Here is a 21,970-nt window from a genome sequence, read left to right on the forward strand (position 1 = left end):
AGTGGCTCCCTCTGGGGCAGAGCACAGAGCAGTTAAAGGCAGAGTGTTTCCTATCATTTGTATTACTGACGGCTCCTGTCCAGGGCTGGCAAGGAATTGGAGCACAGACCAGCGAAGCTGTTGCCCCACATCACAGCAAGTGAAGCCCAAGTTGATGACATTAGGCTGTTCCCAGTGTTCGTTGGATAATCTGATTCATAAAAATATCTTAACCTGGTCTTAACTACAGGTGTGGCCCCCCAAGGCAAGGCAGACAGCGGAGTGACACATGGGTTCGGTTTACACATTTATTATAGAAATCCCCTTCCAGTGTGGGTAGTGTCTCGGGCCCAGATCCATTGGTAGAAAAAGAAAAGTTTAACACCAGGTAAAGGAGGTCAGGGGACCCCTAGCTCCAGAAAGTCACAGATAGGTATCATAGAAAACACAGCTTGTGTAGATTTGTTTAAAAAGTGGTGGATGGAAAGAAAGCCAAGGAAGACGTGACGCAGCCTGTGGCCAGACGTCACCTGAGGATTTTCCTGGCATCGAGCCGATGCCAGGTTCCACCACCGCAGCATCCCAGGACACAACACACCCGGCGGCTCTGCCCTTTAGCCCTCCTGCAGGGCTGGCTTCCTGACCGGGATAGATAGGGCAGAGGCTGGGCATTCTCAACCTGTGGGCAGAGGCAGCGGGCACAGACAGGCAGACAAGGACTGGGGCTCCCTTGGGCACGCCTGGGAGTAGGAAAATGAACCCAAGCCCCCTAGCCAGACTTCAGTCCTTCCGAATGTGGGCAGAGAGCCCACCTCTCCAAGAACTACCCTGGTGGGGGGATGGCAGGGAGTTCTGTTCACACCAGTCTCCTGGCTGCCCCGAACAGGGCCCTGAGACCCTATATTGTCTGGGCTTTTTTTTGGGGGGGGAAGGTTCCTAAATGGAACAGGCTGGGCATGGGGATAGGAATGAACCCAACCAGGACGAGATCACAGTTTCCCTTTTATAAAAGGTCTAGTGTTGGGGGAAGACAGTGAATACCTAAATCACAAGTGTAAACAGAAACGGAGGAAGGGGCCTGGAGCCCCCATTACACCATCCCCTCTTTTTTCAGCTGGCTGAGGGCCCCAGTTCCCAGCACAGCGTAAGAGGGGAAGCAGGGAGTCAGACACCTTCGTGGGTCCACAAGGAGCCAGGGGCCTTGGAAGATCAGGTCGGCACCCCCCCAGGACTGAGCAATCACACCCCGGGGTTCAGCGAGGTCAGCCGTGTGTTCCCGACTAAAGTCGTGCCTGGGACAACAAGAAGGGGTCAGACCAGTGTCCCCGGGGTTTGGGGGTCAGAGCTGGAAGACTGCTCCCCCTCTAGCGTCAGGTCACTTAAACGAGAGCTCAGCTCCGAGGGGTACAGGAAGTCCGCGTAGTATCTTTAGAAGGGGTAGCAGGAATCCGGACAGGGTGCCAAGACAGAGAAGAGAGGAAAAGACGGACAAGACACAGAGAGAGAGGAAAAGAGGCTCGTTAAAGAGGTGGAGGCAGGCACAGGACAGCACCTTTAGGCTCACAAGCATGGGGGCACAGCAAAAGGAAGAAGAGAGAGGCGAGGGGCCTGGGAGGCCCTTCCTCCCAGCACCCTGCTTTGAAGGCTCATTTTCAGCAGACATGCACTGTTTTGTTCAAATATCAGAATTCTTCTACAGCTTGGTAGACAGCTGCTGCTGCTGCTGCTGCCAGGGCCCAAGACACCCCTCCAAGACCCCGTGGATTCATGCAGGTCAGGCAGGGCCCAGGACCCTGAGGCGAGGCTGCGGCTAGTTCTCTCGCAGTCGGGAGTCACTAACTCCCGTAACTGGCTGCTCCCCAGCCTGGATGCCTTTGCCATCTGCCTCCAGAGACCCCTACCCGTCAGTAAAAGCTCCCCCCATACCTGCCGGAGACAGGGGGTGCCGTGAAACTCCTCGAGTGCGGGAGCGGCGCCTGGCTGGGGGCCCCATACAGCGGCTGGCCCACCTCATAGCAGCGGGCATGGAGGAAGGGCGGGTGCTGCGGGCCCACGTGGGGCAGCACAGGCCGGCGCGGGGGCCCAGCAGCCAGTCCCGAGTTGCGGATGTACCAGTCCCGCAGCCCCTCCAGGGCGAGGTTCTTATGGCCACTGCGCTCACCAGCCGGGGGGACACGGGTGGGGGGAGGCATCCACAGCAGAGGGCTTGGATGCACCTCGGGCCCCTCGGCGGCCTCCAGGGATAGGCCACAGGGCTTGGTGCGGGTGGCACGGGAGTGGGGGTCCTTGCTGCGGAGGAGGGGGCTGCTGCCGTCAGCTGTGTACACGGGTGGTGGGCCCGGGAGCACGGTGAGGAGCCCATCCCGGCGGGAGAGGGGTCCTTGGACCTCAGCTGCAGGCAGCAGTTCCCCCCAGCCCGCCCCACCACCAGCGCTGCGGGGCAGGCCCCGGTCCAGGGAGTAGTCCAAGAGGAAGTCCCCGCACACAGGTGGGAGCCGGGGAGCCCCACGGGAGGCAGGGGCAGCTGAGCTGGGCCGGGCAGCCCGGGGAGGGTCTGGGGGGCCAGCTGTGCGGGAGGAGAAGGCAGGGGTTGGTTGTGGGCGCTCATACAGCACCTCGCTGCTCTTGCAGACCGGGGGGCCAGCGGCAGGGGGAGCCAGGGGCGCAGGCGGGGAGCCAGCTCCCCCACCGGCCGCCCGGTCCACAAGCAGGGCCTCAGAGCTGTTGCTGCGACGGGTGCGGGCTGCGAAGAGGGAGGCACGGTCGGAGGCAGGGTCTGCCCGGGGGAAGCCCATCTGGGAGTCCTGGCTGCCAGACCACTGGCGAGAATGGAGGCCTTCCGGTCTGGGGACACAGAGGTGGGGGTAATGGGAGTATGACTGATCGGAAATCTCAGGCGGAGTGCCTGGCCCACTGTACCCCACCTCTTCCTGAGCTTCCACTTGTGCATCTCTGAAGGAGGCCCAGGATCAGAGACCTCTTGTATAAACAGGTCAGGTGGGGGCATGTAAAAGGCAGTGGAGGTTCTGTCCCACGCTGGGGGGCAGAGGGACAGAAGACATATTGGGGGGGTGTTAGCGCCAAGGGAGATGTAAGCGTGCGCAGGGCTGGAGGGGGAAAACTGACCGAGGAAGGCCAGCAGAGGGCTCTTCCCAACACATGCCCTGTGAGGGTGTATCTCCTAGCTTTCTCGAAGTAGGGTCCTAAGCCCTGGGCCTGGAATCCAACTTCCTGAATTCTCTGCCCTCCCGCACCCCCCACGTGTCTGAGCCACCCTGAACTATCAGCCCCACAGCCACGATTCACAGGAGGCGAGTGCCATAAGGATAGGGACTTTCTACTCACAGCCTGGAAAAGCAGGTGCTTAGCAAGAATTTGTTTGAGAAGTAGGAGGGTGCAGTGATTAAATGTATGGACTCTAGAGTCAAACCAGCCTGGGTTTGAACACCAGGTCTTCTGTTTACTACCAAGTCACTTAACCTCTCTGTGCCTCAGGCTCCTCATCCACAGATTGAGAATAATGACAGCATCTACCTAGCCAAGACCTTATGGCAATGACCGCAGTCACACCTCGCAGAGCACGGATTCCCAGCAGGTGTTAGGCGCTCAGTGCATGTGAACCAGAACTTACTATGCCCACAGTGTCCTCCAGATGCAGATATCATACCCGTCTCACAGATGAGGAGCCAAGACTCAGAGAAAGGAAGTGACTTGTTCCAAATATACCTTTCAAAGCCCAACCTCTCACATCCCACACCCTTTAGTAATGCCCCCCATCGTCAGAATGAACAGTTACTTATTCTGGTCCTCAAGTCCACCCTCAGAGTCCCCTTACTTGCAGAGCTGGGGGCCAGCGCCCCGGGTGAGGACAGGGGTAGCAGGCACGCTTCGCCCCTCAAAACTGGAGGCACTCCTGGGCAGCGAGCGTGTGGGGCTGAGCAGAAACAGACAGGACCAGGTGGGGGTCCAGGTTAGACACCATAACCACCAGCAAGCCGTCCTGCCCGCCCAGGCTCAGGATCCCCCTCCCGGCTCCCGGGGAAGGGAAGGGGTTCACCCTCACCTGGTGGGGCTGGCCACCGAGTTCCGCCGGCTCTTCAGATCCCCATAAAGATCTGACGGGGGTGGCTTCCATGGGGTTCGCCGCTCAGGGCTGCCCCCAGATACGGCCCGCAGCTGATCCCAGGCCTTGGGTGGTGAGGGGCGCTCGGCCAGGGGGAAGCAGCCACGGGGCTCCTCTGGGAGGAAGGTGGAAAGTGGGGGAGAAGTCAAAGAGAGGGGGCCTGATGAGCTGTGGGCAGGGGCAGGGGGAGTGAAGCAGGTAGCAGCAGCAGGACAGGCGGGAACTAAAGCACAAGGCTGGAACTGGGGATGAGGAGCTGGGCAGCGTGAAGCAAGAAAGACGGGGGCCCCATGCGAGGATGGGGCATGGCTCAGGAGGAGTTAAAGAGAGAGTGGAGGGGCTAAGCATCAAAGCAAGGGTGGGTTTGGGAGCCAGAGGTCCTCACCATTATCATGGCTGGCCCCAGACTCCGAGAGGGAGCTGCTCTCCGAGTGCAGGATTCCGTCCTCTACAGGTGAGAAGGGCAGACCCAGGCCCATCAAGGCAAGGCCTGGGTGCAGTCCCCTTACAACCCCGGATGGTCTCCTCCCCGGCCCGTTCCTTCCCAAGAACCCACCTTTACCTGAATCCAAGACTACCTGAGGCTTGGCTCCTGGTTTTCTTGGTGCCATCTGGTCAAGTTCCCAGCATCCCCACCCTCGCTGTTGAGCCCATTTATCTCAACTCCTCTTGCGGGCTGAGTCCCTTCAGCTCCGCCCAGCTCCCACTTTTCACTGGCCATCTACCCCTCCCTGCCACGTTGCTCGGCCCATGCCCACACTTGGGCATTGACAGGGCCGGCTCACCTTGGCTGAGCTGGGCGAGGCGTGTGCCCAGGCATACTCCCTGGGTGGTGATGAGAGCCCCCGGGGCCGGGGCCAGGGCCAGAGGCTGCGGAGTGGGGAGCCCCGGGAGGCCGAGGCGGGCCCGGAGGTCCCCCAGTTGTTCTTCCAGCTCGTGCAGCCTCCGCAGCGCATCTGCTTGCACCTGGCGCCGGCGCCGGCGCTGCTCAATGCTCAGCTCGGGGGCCAAGGCCAGGCGGCGGGCGGCGGCTGCAATCTGCTGCTGCACGGACACCTCCCGCTCCAGGGCCTCAAGAGCCAGCTCCTGCAGGTGGGCAAGAGGGTGGGACAGGACCCAGTGTCAGTGTTGGAGGGGGCCAAGGCCCGGGCCCAAGTGTGGGCAGAGCCAGCCAGCGCAGGGGCAGGGCCTGTTCTGGGGTGGAGCTCATTTCTCCAGGAGGCAGAGCCGTCTCGGGGAGGGACTAGACAGATTCTGCTTCCAGGGAATGAGAGGCTTACCACCACGAGGCCCAGCCTCCTCCCTCAGAGCCAGAACGCACCTTCTTCAAGCCATTCCCTTCTCACCTTAGCCTCTCCTTCCCCTGGTTGCAACCCTGAGGCAGCAACCTGTACCCATCCCACCCCCATCCTGCCCCCCAGGCCCGTCTGTTCACCTCAGCAGGGCACAAGGAGTGGTGTGCTGGGTTGGGGTGCGATGGAGGGTATGCACGGGCTGCAGGGGGCCGCCGGCGGACCAGCTGGGGCCGTTCCCCAGGTTCCAACGGGCACTCGGGGGGCAGCTGGCCAGTCAGCTCCTGGAAGGGGCAGGGGTCAGAGACTACCGAGGGTTAGCTAGGGAATGGGGCAAAGCAGGAATGACTACAGAAGCTACATTAGTCATACTAGGAGCTCAGTAATGCTCAGCACCCCATGCCTGTTACTTCTCCTCCTCCCTCCCAGTTTGCCACCCAATAGGGGTGCTATGGACTCTCAGCCCCTCGGTGGCCCAAATCCCTGGGGCAGTGGGCATGGGAGGTCAGGAGACCTGCTCTGGAATCTGGAACTTCTTCTCTTTCATAAAGGCCACAGGTCTATATACTGCATATGACATCACGCTCCCCTTAGGGCGGGGGCTGCATGCTGTGAACTGCGTTATGGGTTCTGGCCAGTTATGGGTTCTGGCCAGTTATGGGTTCTGGCCAACTGCGTAGCTGTTCACACCAAGAGGGGTAAATCAAAACGGTGACTCACCCCTTGTTAGTTCAGGCCAGGTTTTACTGCCAGATTTTGGAAATGACTATTGTTTAGAAGGGTTTGGGGGATTTCAAATTGCTGATAGGGAATTGAGGGCCTGCTCTGCCATATTTTACTGACTCTAAGACATCGAAGTTGAGCTTTGAGGAGCTAGAGGGTGATAGGGAATCTACCGCCCAGACATGTGGCTCGGCACTCACCACTCCAACCTGCCTGCCTAGGGCCTCTGGGTCCTTACCACGCCCCACCACCAGACATAGGGCCCGGCCCTCACCGCCTCCTGCAGACACACTTTGCGGAGCTCCTGAAGTTTCAGGCTCAGGGCCTCCTGCAGGGCCCGCTGCCGGTCAAGCAGCCCCCGCAAACGCTCTGACTTCACCTGGGGGGCAGCCTCTCCGAACAGGGCAGCTGGACACAGAGGGAGCAAAGTTCCAGGCAAAGATCAGCCAGGGCATCCTGGCACAGCTGTGGGGCCAAGGACCAACCCTTTCAAAGTAGGCAGGCGGTGACTCAGACATGGGGGCAGAGGCAGAGAAGGGGAACCAACCACCCACCTGAGGCATTGAAGGTGGGCGAGCTGATCAGCTGACCTTTGACTTCCATCCTGGTGCTGTGGAGAGGCCGTGGCTGATGGCTGGACAAGGCCTGGCAGTGATGCACAGGAGCTGTTAAGGAAGTGCATCCCGCATTTCCCCCAACCCCTGCCCCTGCCCAACGCCCTGCACCCCAGCTGGGAGTAAGGGGAACCCTGACCCTGCCCGCCTGATCAACCTGCCCTCTCAGAATCCGTATCCGTGTCTGGCCCCACTGGGCCCTGGTACCTTAGTCCCCTTCCCATTGAGTGGATGCACAGCACGTGGGGAGTTAGGCGGACTTACGACGCCTCCTCAGAGGCCCATGGGCCGCAGTCAGGAGTCCTGCCTAGGGAGGGAGAATAAACTGTACAGATTCAACCAACTCTAACAACGGTGGGCACTAATGAAGTACCTGGGTCCTGGAACAGTCACCCTCCCTGCCACACCCAATCTTCCAACCACCCTTTGACAGCAGTTCTGTGATCACTGCCCCCATTTCTGAGATGAGGACTCTAAGGCACAGAGGGGTAAATAACCTGCCCACTGGCTAAGGATGCGGCCCAGGCCCACCCCTTGGGCCTGACCCTCCTTAGCTGGAGTTGCCCCAAGCCCATCAATTCCTCATAAGCTCCCAGCCCAGCAGGCCTCAGGGCCTTTGCCCAGGCTGCGGCTGCTATCTGGAACACTCTTGCCATGTCTTCCCCCTCCGGCCCCAGGGGGCAAGCTTACACACGGGGACTTGCATGTCACTTCCAGAGGTGGGCCCCTGCCCAGGTCCCCTCACAACTGCTGTCCAATAAGAGATTGTGCCTCCCCTGCACGTTCACAAGGACAAGAAACATACCTGTCCTGTTTTCCCCATATCTCTGGCACTCAGAACACTCCTGAGCCAGCAGTGAGCACTCAATGAATGGCTGTCACGTAAGTGAGAGAATGCCAAGGGAGCTGAGATATGGATCTAGCCCAGATCTGTGGGTCTCTACTCATTCCGACTCCATCCTGTGGCCCCGATGCTACAGGGAGAGTGTTCACTTAGCCCCGCGACCCCTCCAGTCCCTGTGCCCACCCCAGTCAGTTCTAGTCCTGTACCGGCAGAAGGGAGTCACCCTGCTGGAAAGTCCACAGCTGTAGATAACAAGCCTCCTGCCTCCTGCTTCCTTCTCTGCCCCCAAACACCCTGGCTGACCACAGAGCCTGCCTTGGCTGGCCGCCAGCCCTGCCCTCATCCCCTCCTCTGGAGTTTGCTCCTTCCCTCCCACATCCTGCTCATTCCCCAGCTGGGGAGCCAGGTGACATCACCTTCCACCACCTGGCCTGACCTCGGGCGGGCGGCAGTAAACTGGGAGGGCCTCACGAGGCCACAGAGGTCTCCTCCCTTCCTCATCCCAGCTTGTCCTGCTGCAGGGGCCAGGTCTGGTGGAGACCAAGGCAGCCAAGGAGGTGAGGGGTTCGAGCCCCTCCCTGTCTATCTGCTGTGGAATGCGGCCAAACTGTTAACATAGGGCCACTAGGCCTGCTACCGGCTCCCGGCAAACGGTGGCCCCTTGTCCTCGCTTTCAGGGACAGGGGTCAGACCTGAGAGCCTTTCTGCACAGCCAGGCAGCAGCATGTACTCTGAAGCGGCCTGACGTTGCCCGGCATGGCAGAGCTTCCTTGAGGTCCGGGCTCAACCTCTTGGGCCCCAAAGCTCCCGGAGCTCCTTCCTCCCCAGCTCCCAGCTGAGTCTGAGGCACTCTCCCAGGGCTCCACCCTAACAGGAACTTCAACTCCTCCCCGGTGGGCCCATTCACCAGGATAGGTCCCACATCCCATGCTGGCTGCCTTGAGCTTTCCCTCCCTGGGAGCTTATGGCATCCTGGAAGTCACCATGGGGTCTAGACAGGAACCCCGACTCCACCCTGCCAGCCTGACCTCGGGGACATAGCTAGGGCCTGAGTCACGGGGTCACTGGGTAGGCTAGACACAGGGTCAATGCCCCACACCCCCACAGCCAGCTCCCAAACCTAAGCCTCTGCCTGCCTGCCCTCTGCACATTTGCCTTGGGGTCCAGAATTGCCCTGTCCCCACCTAGACAGGGATCGAAGGAGGATCCCAGCAGTCCCCTTCCCTAACTTCCCTCCCCCCAGCCCCTGACTCCTGTCCCAGGCTGGGCCGCAGCAGGAGAGCTGAGAGGGTACCCCCCACACACACACCCAGAGGCGGGCCCAGCAGGTTTTTCAGGTCTGCCCTTCTGACACCACAGCCGAGAAAGAAATTCCTGGCCTGGCCGTAATGACTGTTTACAACCAAGACACCTCACCTGGGTGGCACCCTAACACCTCAGTGGGGACCCCCCATTTCCCTACCTTGCCACTAGCGGGGCAAATACAAACTCCCAGTGTCTGGGACTGCTCCCCACACTGCCCTAGAGCCCCTCCCAGCCTCCACTCTGGGTGAACAGAGCGGGGGCAGGCAGGTGTCGGGAAGCAGTTTCTCAATAGCCCTGTCTGGGCTTCCCCCAGGGCCCCGGGGTTGCAGGAAGGCAGAGGCTACGCCCCAGGGGAGAAAGGGGGAGAGGAAGTAGGGGGACAGTGGAGAAGGAGGACTCTGGCTTCTCTTCTCCCCCATCCTTTCTCCTCATTCATTTCCGGCAAGGAATCGGCTTCATGCCACGAGAGGAAATCGAACATTTGGGGCTTCACTCCTCTACTCAGGCCCTCCTTCTTCACACAGACCTGGCTTTCTCCCAGGGGAAGGCTCAGTACACCCTACACCCTTCTCCCTGCCACCCCGCCCCAGGCCCCTTGTTCCCAGGTGCTCACCAACGCCGGAGAGGTGCGGTGGGGTGGCCTCAGGTACCTCAAGAAAAAATAGTTGTCTCAATCAGGCCCTGTTCCAGATGGTAGTGGCAGTGAGCGGTGAGCACGGTGGCGGATGCCTAGGCCGCCTCCCACTAGGCAATAGCCCAGCCTACCTGGCCAGGGCCTGGGCCAGCCCATACCTCTTAACCCTTGCCTGCCTGTCACCAGGGCTCAGGACACCCTCAGGGACAATCTCAGGGCCAGGTCCCTTCAGGGCGTTCAGCATGACCAAGAAAAGAGCCCAGATGTCCCTGCTCACCCCAGTCACCTAGTAGAGAACAAAGGAAGAGGGGCCAAGGGTCGTGGGAGTGGAGCTGCCTCTAGTGCTACCCAGGAGCCCACATCAGACCCTGCCCACCCAAGGGCATTGCCTGGGAGCTGAGGACGGAGTTCTGGGGACTTGTTAAGCACACGTGTATAAATCGGGTGTGTATCTCTAGGCAGCAAGCATCACGTGCCTGAGGCCCCTACCTTTCCTTCCCAGGGCAAGGCACAGGTGGGAGAAGGTCTTGGGGCAACTGCCACCCTCACTGGGGTAACAGTTTGCCCAACTCAGGACAGAGGAGGCCAGCTTCTCCAAGGAAAGACTGGGATGTCAAGACCCTACCACCTTCTGCATCTCCAGAAGAAATCATCCCAGCCAACTGACCACATCATGCACATTTTCACCCCTACCGCTCCCTACAAACCTGGGAGGATGACGCAGACCCAGCTCTTCATAGCCAGCTCGTAGATGTGGAAGCTGGGGTTCGGAGAGGTGAGGAGGCCTGATTCTGATCACAGATGCATAAGAGCAGGTGGACTCAGAACTTGGGGGGCCGGGTCCTGGGCTGGAGGTGGACAGGGGCTACTCCTGCAAGGGAGGAAAAGTGGGGAGGGGGCTCATGCTTCTTCACATCCAGGCAGGTTCTGCCCCACCCCTCCCCCTTGAGCATTTCTGGCCGGGCGTCAAGGAAATTGAGGGCTCTGGCCTGCCCCGGCACATACCACACATCCTGTGCTCCATTTGGGACCATCTGCTCTGTGACCTCAGGGCCCAAGCCCAACCAGGGCCCCTGCAGCAGCCCATGCTGTGATGTGAAAGAGCAGAGTGAGGAAAGCTCCCTCCCCACTTGGTAGGGGGGCCAAGCCTGGAGGGGAGCACTGTGCCAGCAATGCCCTGCCCCGCATATGTAGACACGCAATGCAAGGCCTCCTGCCACCCTGCCCACCTTTCTTCCTGGGAGTGAGATTTCTGGCATAGGACACAAAGGCTCCTTTCATCCGCCCCCTTCCCCCGCCCCCACTGCCTAGGGCTGGTGGAGGCAGCAGCCATAAGGTGGGTGGCTGAGTGTCAATGGGGAGTGTCCCCTCAGCCAAGGCCTCTCTCCTGCCTCTTGGGGGACAGCAAGAACACTGGGAAGAGGGACACTTATAAAACCAGAGCTGTGAGGGCCAAGGGTATCTGGCTGGCAATGCAGACCAAGGTTTAGCTATCCTCATCTGTAAAATGGGTAAACAGCATTTCCAAGGCCAACAGAGACCAGAATCACTTTGGAAGGCGTTTCAAAGTACAAGGAAACTCACACCACGTCATTAATGTCTGTTAATGACAACAATCATAATCCCGTGTGGAGATGGGCTAGGGCAGGAGTAAGGAGGGGAGACCAGGTAATTGGGCCTCTTGGGCCAGGCCAACAGGTGGGGTAGAATCACCCACACACATCGTCGTCCTGCAAGATGGCCAACCTCCAGATCCCACCACACCCGGGACTTGAGCCCCATGTGGCCTGTAGGGGTAGGAAACCATGGCTCTGGGATTCAACCCTGCTCTGCCACTTATGGCTATGTGGCTGCCCAGACAAGTCACTTATCCTCTCTGTGCCTCAATGTCTTCATCTGGAAAACAGGGGTGCTGACAACAATATGCACTTCACAGGGCTATTGTGAGCGTGACATGAATTAAGACACTTAAAGATTGTTTAGGATAGTAACTGGCCCTTGGTAAGTAAGTGCTCAATATATATTGGCTGTCATAATTACAATATTCCTCCCAATCCAAACTTGGGAATCATATATGTGTGTGTGTGTGTGTGTGTGTGTGTGTGTGAGAGAGAGAGAGAGACAGAGCTGGTACTCCCAGCTCCAGCCGATAAATTTCAAACAGAGCTGTTTTCCCTCAAATAAGCGTGTCCAAACTCTTCACTATCCAAAATCAGAAACTAAATGTATGCAGATGCACTGCTGAGACAAAGCTGGTATCCCTCAGCCTCCACAGCCTCCCTACTTATCACCCAGACATCGAACCCTCCCTAAATATCAAACCAGACATATTTGAAAAGAGCTGTTTTCCATCATTATCAGACCTCTAGCTACTCAACATCAAAAATGCAGGAACCAAACCTATTCAGACACATTCTCCAAAAGCTCACTATCCACATACAGGAACTGAATGGATCTGGATACACCTTTGAGATAGAATTGGGGTCCCATACTCTCTGAGCTTCCCTTACTCACCAGGCAAAATGCAGGAACCAAATATATTCACACAACACAGTCCTCTTACTGTTCCAACTCCTGCCACTAGAGTTCAAGGAAATGAATCGATTTGAATATATCTTTTAGTTGGAGCCATTATCCCTCATCATCTGAACCCTCCCCACTATGTAAAATGCAAAAACAAACAAACAAAACACCTCTTCAGATAACTTGGTACCTTTCACTGTCTGAATTATCCGAGCGCTCCCTCTCAGAAGTCAGGTGCTAGACAGATGCTGGAACAATGAAGAATGCTTGTGTTGTTATTAGTAGGTTTGGACAGGGGCGCCTGGGTGGCTTAGTTGGTTAAGCGTCTAACTCTTGATCTCAGCTCAGGTTTTGATCTCAGGGTCATGAGTTCAAGCCTCGCATTGGGCTCAAAAAAAATAGGTTTGGATAAGTGTTTCAGATAAATGAGAGGGGTCCAGTATCTCATTATTCAAGCTGTTACTACTCTCTGTGACAAACGCAGGAACAAAACACAATTGAATAACATGTTACCTTCTTGCTATCCAAATTCTCCCTGCCTGTCCTCAGAATCAATGAGATTCAGTGAAAGAAACTTGTATTGCTCTAGCTGTTATTGTCACTACAGGATAGGACTAATTCTAACACCCAGCGACACACATGCCCCCAACACACACACACACACACACACACACACACACACAGACGGGATGGACTTAGCATCGAAATTTGTATTGCTTACAGCAGAGAAAGGGGGGGATAGAACCCCTCTGACCCCCATCCCACCCCCATCAAGCCCTGAAGCCTCTGGCCTGGAATGGATTTTTTCAGGCCAGGAAAGCAGAGATCATGCACACCCAGGATCAGGACTAGCACGTGGGGGTTAACATGACACGGAAGAGTCACACATACTCCTGAGTCTCCCAACCCTGTATGTTTGCTCACCACACCCCCCACCTTGACATGGGGCAGCCCCCAACCTAGCCAGGCTGGAAACATGATCCAGACCTCACAGACTCCCAGAGAGTCACTGAATAATTTAGGATGTTCTTTCACACTTGGGTAGGGTGGGGGGACATAGGAATAGTTACATGCCCTCCTGGGGCAGGGAGACAAATGCAAGCCGTGTGTGAGATCACTGGGTGAGGGTGAAGGGCATCACATATGAAAACTCCCTTAGCCACACAGGGCCAAGGCTGTTTGCTCTTGCTCATACTAAGAGAAGCATTTGGGATGAACTTGCAATCATGGAAATAGTAGAACCTCTAAGTTGAGGGGCAGGGTATAACAGGACCCTAGTTCTTCTGGGCTGAGAGGACATGGAAAGTGGGTGTTAGGAAGAGGGAGATCTAAACAGGGTGGAGGGGTGTGTTGAGGGGTAGGACAAGGGCCTGGAGTTGGGAGGGGAGGAAGGAAGAGAACAGGAAGGAGTGTAGGGGTCAAGACAGAATCAGAGTCATCATAGGATGGAGGACAGGAGGCAGGACAGAGAAGGAGCCAAGACACTGGCCAGGGGATGAGATGGAGTGAGGTTGTGGACAAGGGTCAGAGGAAAACGTAGAGAGCAGCAAGGAACAAAAGAGCAGGGGAGGGTCAGTATAGAATGGTAGTCAGAAGACATGATGGGGGACAGGCCAAGATGGTGGTCAAGGAAGGGGAGAGGGAAAAGGACCGGTTCAGGATGGAGGTAAGGAACAGGAAAAGACTGGGACAGAATAAGGAGAGGAATGAGGACAGTGATAGGACAAGAGAAGACAGGGGAAAACAGCACAGGGGTGGGGGCAGGGACAGGGCAGGAAACAGAGGGACAGTCAAAAGGGGGTGGGCCAGGAGGGAGATGGGGAGTCAGGAGGGGACCAGGAGGATAGCACAGGGTGGGGAGAAAGTTTAGAAATCAGAGATCAGGAATCCAGACAGACCTGGATCAGACTGCGCTTAGGGGGACAGGACATGACTGGAAGGGGATCAGGGGCTGGACAAGAGTTTAGGGAACAGACAGGTCAAGCATCAGGCCAGAAACTGGGATGATCAGGACAAGGCAAGATGAGCTTCAGAGATGGAGCAGGGGCAGACCAAGGATCCCGAGAACAGAACTGGGTGGGGTTTGGGGTCAGGGCTGGGTTTAAGGGAACAAAACAGGGATTGAGGATCACGCCAGGCCAGAATATGGTTAGGTTGGGGGTGAGATCGGAGGTCCTGGGGCCAAGACTGGCCAGAGCTCGAGGTTAAAAAAAGATGTAGTCAGGTCAGGTAGGGGTCTGGAGTGAAACCACAGGGTCAGAGGTCGCGGGTGCGCGCGCAAGTACATCCCCTGTTGGGGTTTCCGAGCCCTCACCCCGCCCTGTCTCCTCCCTTCTTCTCCAAGCTGGCGTTACTCACCGAAGGTCCGCGTCCCGCGACGTAGGCGGGGTCGCTGCAGGCCAGGAGGGGTGGTGGGCGCGCCCCTCCCTCGCAGCCCCCCGCTCGTCCCGGCCTCGCGCTTACTCCCCCTTCCGCGCCCTGCCCGTGGGCCGCCTTCGGCCGCGCGACTGTTAGCCGTGGGGGCCAGACGGGGGGCGCGGGGAGGGGGGGGGAGAGGCGCGCCGGCTCGGCCGCGGCCGGTGGACCCCGGCCCCCCCGACCCTCACCTCGGGTCCGTCCCTTCCCGGCGGCACCGACACAGCCGCCGCTGAGCGCGAGCCTGGGGGAGGTGGGGGGACGGGGGGCGGGGCGCGAGACCACAGCAGCGGCGGAGACCTAGTGCGCAGGCGCCAGTTTGGGTCTTCGATTTTCCTGCCCTCGGAGCGCTAGGAGCGAACCAGCTGGGAGCGCGTGCGCACACGCTTTCTCGAGGGGTGGTGGAGCGCTCTCCTATGGAGGCCACGCTCCCTCCGCAATCGGACTGGCGCCCCTCACTCCAAGTCACCCCCCAAAGGACCCCCAATCAGTACCCCAAACTGCCTTTTATCAGTGACCACCACACCTCTAAACTGTCCTCTAAACTTGTGTGTCTCCAAACCACCCTCCATCATCCCCCCAACTGCATCCCCAAACTATGATCCACTGATCCCAAGCAGTACCCCCAATCCAACCTCCGTGGACTCCCGAACTGTAGGAATAAACTACCCTTCACTACCCCCCAACCTGTTCCCCTAAACCATCTGCAATCAGCCATGAAACCATTAACCTCCAAAGAGCACTTCCAAGTCACTCTCCCGTCCACCCCCAGTATGCACTGAAAACACCCCCATGGACCCCAAATCGCTCCCCATGTATCCTCCCAACCATACTCTGCAGCACAAACTATGCCTCCAAACCACTCTTCAATGATCACTATACCCAACCTTGTTTTAAATTACATGCAACCATACCCACAAAAAGTCTCCCAGTTTTTTCCATACCACCTAAACCACCCTCCCAAAACTCCCAACTACACCCTAAACTTCCCTATAATAGTCCCCAATGTTATCTGTAAACATTCCTCATTTACATTCCCAGTCTTCCAACTACACCTCCAAACCACCTTCCAGTGACCCACCAAACCCCTTCAGTCTTCCCTTTGATGGCTCCAACAATCCCCAGACACTTTCCAATGGCTCCTAATTATGACAGCTCCTAAACTGTCTTTTTCTTTTCAAGATTTTATTTATTTATTTGAGAGAGAGAGAGAGAGAGAACACAAGTAGGGGGAGGAGCAGAGGGAGAGGGAGAAGCAGGCTCCCCGCTGAGCAGGGACTCCCCCCCCCCACCCATGCTGGGCTGGATCCCAGGACCCCGAGATTAGGAACTGAGCTGAAGGCAGATGCTTAACCTATTGAGCCACCCAGGCGCCCCTCAAAGTGTCTCTAATAATCTCTGAGCATCATCCCTCCAACAATCACCAAATCCACCCCAAGCCATTTTCATTAGCTTCCTGTGGCTGCTGTAATGAATTTCCACATACTTGGTGTCTTACTACCTAAGAAATGTATTCTCTCACAGTTCTGGGGGCCAGAAGACCACAGTCAAGGTGCCAGCAGGGCCATAATCCCTCCAGAGGCTCTACGGGAGAATTTGTCACCACTTCTTACAATGGGGACTGTCAGCATTCCTTGGCTTGTAGCCACATCAGTACAATCTCTGCTATGGTGGCAATTGCCATCCATTCCATCTCTGAATTCTGCCTCTGCTTCCCCTTATAAGGACACTTGTTATTACAGTTAGGGCCCTCGTGATAGTGATAATCCAGGATAATCTCCCCATCTCAAAATCCTCATCGTAATCACATCTGCAAACTGCAAAGTCCTTTTTCTTTTCTTTTCCTTTCCTTTTTTTTTTTTTTTTTTTTGCCATCTAAAGTACACTCACACGTTCCAGGAATTAGGATGTGCATATCTTTGGGGGGGCATCATTCAACACTATACTCTTTGGTCCCCAAAGATATACATCTACCCCACATGCAAAATACATGTACCTCATCCCAATACCCCCAACTTTCATCCACTACAGCATCAACTCAACTTCAAAATCTCACTTTTTTAACAAAAGATTTTATTTATTTATATGACGGAGAAAGACACAACGAGAGAGGGGAAACAAGCAGGGGTTGTGGGAGAGGGAGAAGCAGGCTTCCTGCAGAGCAGGGAGCCCCGACGCAGGGCTCAATCTCAGGACTCTGGGATCATGACCTGAACTGAAGGCAGATGCTTAACAACTTATCCACCCAGGAGCCCCTCAAAATCTCACTTAAGTTGTTGTTGTTTTTTTTTTTAAGATTTTATTTATTTGTCAGAGATAGCGAGCGAGAGCGAGCACACGCAGACAGAGTGGAAGGCAGAGTCAGAGGGAGAAGCAGGCTCCCTGCGGAGCAAGGAGTCCGATGTGGGACTTGATCCCAGGACGCTGGGATCATGACCTGAGCCAAAGGCAGCTGCTTAACCAAGTGAGCCACCCAGGCGTTCCCTCACTTAAGTTTTATCAGCCCAAAGGTTCCAAATTTTATCATCTGAGTCAGGTATAAGTGAGACTCTGGGTATGATCCAACCTGAGGCAAAATTCCTCTCCATCACCCAGCTTGTGCTACTAGAAAGTAATTATCTGTCCCCAAAACACAGTGGTGGGACAGACATAAGATAGGAGTTGTAGGGCGCCTGGGTGGCTCAGTGGATTAAGCCGCTGCCTTCGGCTCAGGTCATGATCTCAGGGTCCTAGGATCGAGTCCCGCATCGGGCTCTCTGCTCAGCAGGGGGCCTGCTTCCCTCTCTCTCTCTCTCTCTGCCTGCCTCTCTCTCCATCTACTTGTGATCTCTCTCTGTCAAATAAATAAATAAAATCTTTAAAAAAAAAAGATAGGAGTTGTAGGCATTCTTAATTCAAAAGGGGGAAAAAATGGACAGAAACAAGATGTCACTGTCCCAAGTAATTTCGAAAACCAACAGAGCACGTTCCATTAGGTTTCAAGACCTGAGACTAATTCACAGTGACGTGGGGCTCCACCTCTGGGCCCATCACTCTGCCCTCAGAATCATTAATCCTTTCTTTTGAAGGGTAGCACATGTTTGCTGCTAAGTAGCTTTAGCCCTGTGTCCTTCCAGTCGAATTTTGGGAGTCCAACATCCTTCCTTCATTTCATCCTATCTCCATTTCTCGCAAGCCAACTGGGCCAGTGTTTCTGTCAGTATAACATTCATCCTCAAAAATTTTGTGGGTTTTCATGGAAGTCCCAAGGATTCACACCAGTAGACCAAAGAGTCTTCCACAAAACCTTCATGGAAGGTTCCATCCTCATTCCAGACTTCCGCTGAAATGGTTGAGAGGATCCATGAGTCACACATCTAATCTCTTTAGTACTAGCAAAAGGCTGTCCAGCCATACCTTTGGTTCTCTCTCCAGAGCATACTTAGCTGAAAGTAAATCTCCTAAATTCTGTATCTTCTGCAATCTGGACAGCCAGAGAAGTTTCCAGACCACCAAATCCTGGATCCATTTTGCATAGCAGTTCTTCCCTCAATTTATCTCTTTCCTTTCACATGTTACTAAAAGCAGTATGAAGAATCAAGCAGTACCTCTGACACATTCCTTGGAAATCTCCTCAGCTGAATATCCAAGATCATCACTGAGAAGCTCTGCTTTTCACACAACTATAGGACATAGTTCAACTAAGTTTTCTGCTTGTATATATATAAAAAGGATTGGGGTGCCTGGGTGGCTCAGTCTGTTGGACATATGACTCTTGATTTTGGCTCAGGTCATGATCTCAGAGTCGTTAGATCAAGCCCCGGGTCAGGCTCTGCATTCAGCATGGAGTCTGCGTGAGATTTTCTCTCTCCTTCTCCCTCTGCCCCTCCTCCTGATGCATGCACACTCACTCTCAAATAAATTTAAAAAAAAAAGAGGAAGGGGGCCCCTGGGTGGCTCAGTCAGTTGGGCATCTGCCATTGGCTTGGGTCGTGATCCCAGGTTCCTGGGATCGAGCCCCGCATCAGGCTCTCTGCTCAGTGGGGAGTCTGCTTCTCCCTCTGCCTCTCCCCACTGCTTTTGCTCTCTCTCTCTCTCTCTCTCTCTCTCTGTGTGTGTGTCAAATGAATAAATAGCATCTTTTTAAAAGAAAAATAAATAAATAAAAACCAGGAGTGTGTGTGCACAAAGAAAAGACCATGTGAGGACACAACAAAAAGCAACTATCTGCCTGTGAGACCGACAGACCTTATCAGAAATGAATCCAGATGACACCTTGGTCTCAGACTTCTGGCCTCCTGAACGGTGAGAAAATACAGTTCTGTTGTTTAATGTGCCCAGTCTGTGGTATTCTATTAGGACACCCCAAGCAGACTAGGACAAAGCCACAATCTGTGTGCATGAATGCACCAAAATCTGTGTTTATTTCCTGTGGCTGCTATAACTAATTACAACACACTTGACAGCTTGAAATATAAGAACTGTATTCTTTCACGGTTCTGGGGGCCCAAAACCCAAAATCAGTTTCACTGGGTCAAAATCAAGGTGTCAGAAGAGCTGTACTCTCTCTGCAGACTTTGGAGGAGAATCTTCTTGTTGCCTCTTCCCGCTTCTGGTGGCTGCTTTCATTCTGTGTCTCGTGGCTGCATCGCTAAGATCTCTGCCTCAGTGGTCACATTGCCTTCTCCTTTTCTTTCTCTTCTATTTAGGATTTCATTTATTTATTTGCAGAGGGACAGGCAGGGGGAGCAGCAGAGGGAGAGGGAGAAAGAGAGCCCAATGCGGGGCTCAATCCCAGGACCCGAGGATCATGACCTGACCCGAAGGCAGATGTTTAACCCAATGAACCACCCAGGCAGCCCTGCCTTCTCCTTTTCTATCAAAGCTGCCTCTGCCTTTCTCTTATAAGGACACTTGAGATTACAACCAGATTCTATTAAAATAATCCAGGATAATCTCCCCATCTCAAAATTCGTAATTAAATCACATCTGCAACGCATTGTTTGCCACACAAGGTAATATTCACAGGTACCAGGGATTAGGACATGGACATATTTTGGGGAGCCATTAGTCAGCTGATCACACCATCGTATGAGAGTGAACATAATAACTTTACAGAAGACCGGACTTTGTCTCTAATCACTCACCAACTTCCCATAGTCCCTTCCAATCCTCCAATGGTATTCCCAGTTCACCCTTCAGTGGCTCCCGCCTGCACTCTTAAACTTGCTTCTAGTAGCCCCAATTCCTCCTGAAGCCCTTCACGTAATCCTTTAGTTGCCTACAAACTGTCCTGTAATAGATCCCAACCTCGCCCCAAGCCACCTTTGATCTCCACTCACATCTGTCTCTAGACATCCCCAATGTCACCCTCCAATTGCCTTCTTTTCCCTCCATATTTTCTGTTAATCCCATTCCACAGTCGCCTTGCAATGAGAACCCATACGCACCAGAGAGAGAGAGAGAGAAAGAGCCTTGTTGAAAAAGTTGGAAAGGGGCGCCTAGGTGGCTCAGTGGATTAAGCCTCTGCCTTCGGCTCGGGTCATGATGTCAGTGTCCTGGAATTGAGCCCCGCATCAGGCTATCTGCTCAGCAGGGAGCCTGCCTCCCCCTCTGTCTCTGCCTGCCTCTCTGCCTACTTGTGATCTCTCTCTCTGTCAAATAAAATAAATAAAATCTTTAAAAAAAAAAACCAAATACCTTAAAAAAAAAAAAGAAAAAGTTGGAAAGATGTGAGCAAGAGATTAAGAAAGAGACTGAGGGAGATGAAGAATGGGTTTATTGTGCAGGTGATGGGGAAGCATTTGTCATGGACATATCTGGGGTATGTGTATGAAGCTGGTGTTTGTAGAACTGGGGTGTGTGACAGGATAATTAATGTGGGGGTCTAATGCTGTAGATTTTTTTCCTCCCAGTCAGCTGTAAGTTTTCTTTTTTTTTTTTTTAACTTTGTAGCATCTTGCAATGGACTACAGTTTTATATTTCCACGGGATCAAACTGGAGAGATGGTGCAGCGGGGTGGTAAAGAACACCTGGGTTCTAATTACAGGTTTTATAAATTGGGGTGACCTAGTGAAAATGACTTAACCTAGCTGTACCCTGGTTTCCTGATCTAGACGTTGGGATAATAAATGGAACCTTACTGTTGTGAGGTTCTGTTTTTGTTTTTGTTTTTTCAAAGATTTTATTTATTTATTTGACAGACAGAGATCACAAGTAGGCAGAGAGGCAGGCAGAGAGAAAGGGGGAATCAGGCTCCCTGCTGAGCAGAGAGCTGAAGCGGGACTCAATCCCAGGACTCTGGGATCATGACCTGAGCCTAAGGCAGAGGCTTTAACCCACTGAGCCACCCAGGTGCCCCAAGAAGGCTTTTTTTTTTGCCAAGGTTTTAAACACATTCTCCAAAAATATTCTGTTCTGATGTGTTTTTTTTTTTTTAAGATGTTATTTACTTGAGAGAGAGAAAGAGAACACGAGCAAGGGGAGGACAGAGGCAAAGAGAGAAGGAGACTCCCCCTGAGTAGGGAGCCCAAAGTGGAGCTGGATCCCAGGATCCTGGGACCATGACTTGAGGTGAAGGCAGATGCTTAACTGACTGAGCCACACAGGTGCCCCTGTTCTGATGTTTTTTATAGTGTTTTTTTTTTTAATGTTTAGGTCTTTAACTAATCTGAAATTCCTTTTTCTTTTCGCTTTTTAAAGAAAATTTTAGGCTTTATTTTAAAGATTATTTATTTATTTATTTGACAGACAGAGATCACAAGTAGGCAGAGAGGCAGGCAGAGGGGGGGGGGGAAACAGGCTCACTGTTAAGCAGAGAGCCTGATGCAGGACTCGATCCCAGGACCCTGGGATCATGACCCAAGCTGAAAGCAGAGGCTTTAACCCATTTAGCCACCCAGGTGCCCCCAAAATATTTTAGTTTTAAGTAACTTCTACACCCAACATGAGGCTTGAACTTACAACCCCGAGATCAAAAATCGCATGCTCCACCAACTGAGACAGCCAGGTGCCCCATGGAATTATTTTTTTCTGAATTGTGTAAATTAGGAGTCTGATCCCTCTCCCAAAAGATAATCATTTCTCCCCAAACCATTTAGATAAATTAGTCCATCTCCCTCCCAGTTACTTGAAATATCATTCTTAAAATATCATTTACTAATTCTCACAAGTACCTAGGTCGATTTTTGGATTTTTCCTGTGCCATCGATCTAATTTTCTATTCCAACTCCTGTATCACAGTGTTTTAATTACTAGTGCTTTGTGATATACTCTGAATTTGTTAAGATTATGCCTCCCCCTTTCTTCCTCTTTCATAAAATTAGATATTCTTTATTTAAAGGATTTTATTTATTTATCTGAAACAGAGAGATACAGAGAGAGAGAGAGAGCATGAGCAGGGGGAGAGGGTGAAGCAGACTCCCCGCTGAGACTCCATACCAGTATGCTGGGATCATGACTGGAGTGGAAGGCAGAAGTTTAAGCATCTGAGCCACCCAGGAGCCCCTCAAATTAGATATTCTTACATATTTAAGGCA

General features: G+C 54.0%; 1 protein-coding gene across 12 annotated transcripts; it reads right to left on the reverse strand.

Annotated features, from left to right (window-relative positions):
• Positions 1-273: 273 nt before the first annotated feature.
• Positions 274-14,742, reverse strand: CCDC120 (coiled-coil domain containing 120). Of its 12 annotated transcripts, XM_045068356.1 has the most exons (15): positions 14,396-14,742; positions 12,228-12,285; positions 10,520-12,094; positions 10,222-10,385; positions 9,494-9,561; positions 6,939-7,038; positions 6,672-6,762; positions 6,392-6,525; positions 5,538-5,678; positions 4,888-5,188; positions 4,488-4,550; positions 4,043-4,217; positions 3,815-3,913; positions 1,906-2,823; positions 274-1,405 (listed from the first exon to the last, which is right to left on the reverse strand). In XM_045068356.1, exons 7-15 carry the CDS (start codon positions 6,718-6,720, stop codon positions 1,291-1,293), a joined length of 1,995 nt encoding a protein of 664 aa, XP_044924291.1. In that variant the 5' UTR covers positions 6,721-6,762; positions 6,939-7,038; positions 9,494-9,561; positions 10,222-10,385; positions 10,520-12,094; positions 12,228-12,285; positions 14,396-14,742; the 3' UTR covers positions 274-1,290. The 12 variants fall into 12 exon arrangements, with proteins under 12 accessions (XP_044924291.1, XP_044924290.1, XP_044924289.1 ...); XM_045068355.1 differs by lacking the exon at positions 12,228-12,285 and having other exon boundaries at positions 10,520-10,602; XM_045068354.1 differs by lacking the exons at positions 10,520-12,094; positions 12,228-12,285.
• Positions 14,743-21,970: the final 7,228 nt, after the last annotated feature.

The sequence above is a fragment of the Mustela putorius genome, unplaced genomic scaffold (genome assembly GCF_011764305.1).
Source record: "Mustela putorius furo isolate JIRA1106 unplaced genomic scaffold, ASM1176430v1.1 tig00003903_pilon_pilon_pilon, whole genome shotgun sequence".
Classification (NCBI taxonomy): domain Eukaryota; kingdom Metazoa; phylum Chordata; class Mammalia; order Carnivora; family Mustelidae; genus Mustela; species Mustela putorius.

What these genes read in the sequence shown, in the direction of transcription:
- CCDC120 (XM_045068354.1), bottom strand. Translation starts at nt 6,720, where the DNA reads ATGGAAGTCAAAGGTCAGCTGATCAGCTCGCCCACCTTCAATGCCTCA. An exon ending in TGGGGCCAGCCATGATAATG is followed by an intron (nt 4,218 to 4,487) that starts GTGAGGACCTCT and finishes CCTTCCTCCCAG; the next exon opens with AGGAGCCCCGTGGCTGCTTC. An exon ending in GCTGGCCCCCAGCTCTGCAA is followed by an intron (nt 2,824 to 3,814) that starts GTAAGGGGACTC and finishes CTGTGTCCCCAG; the next exon opens with ACCGGAAGGCCTCCATTCTC.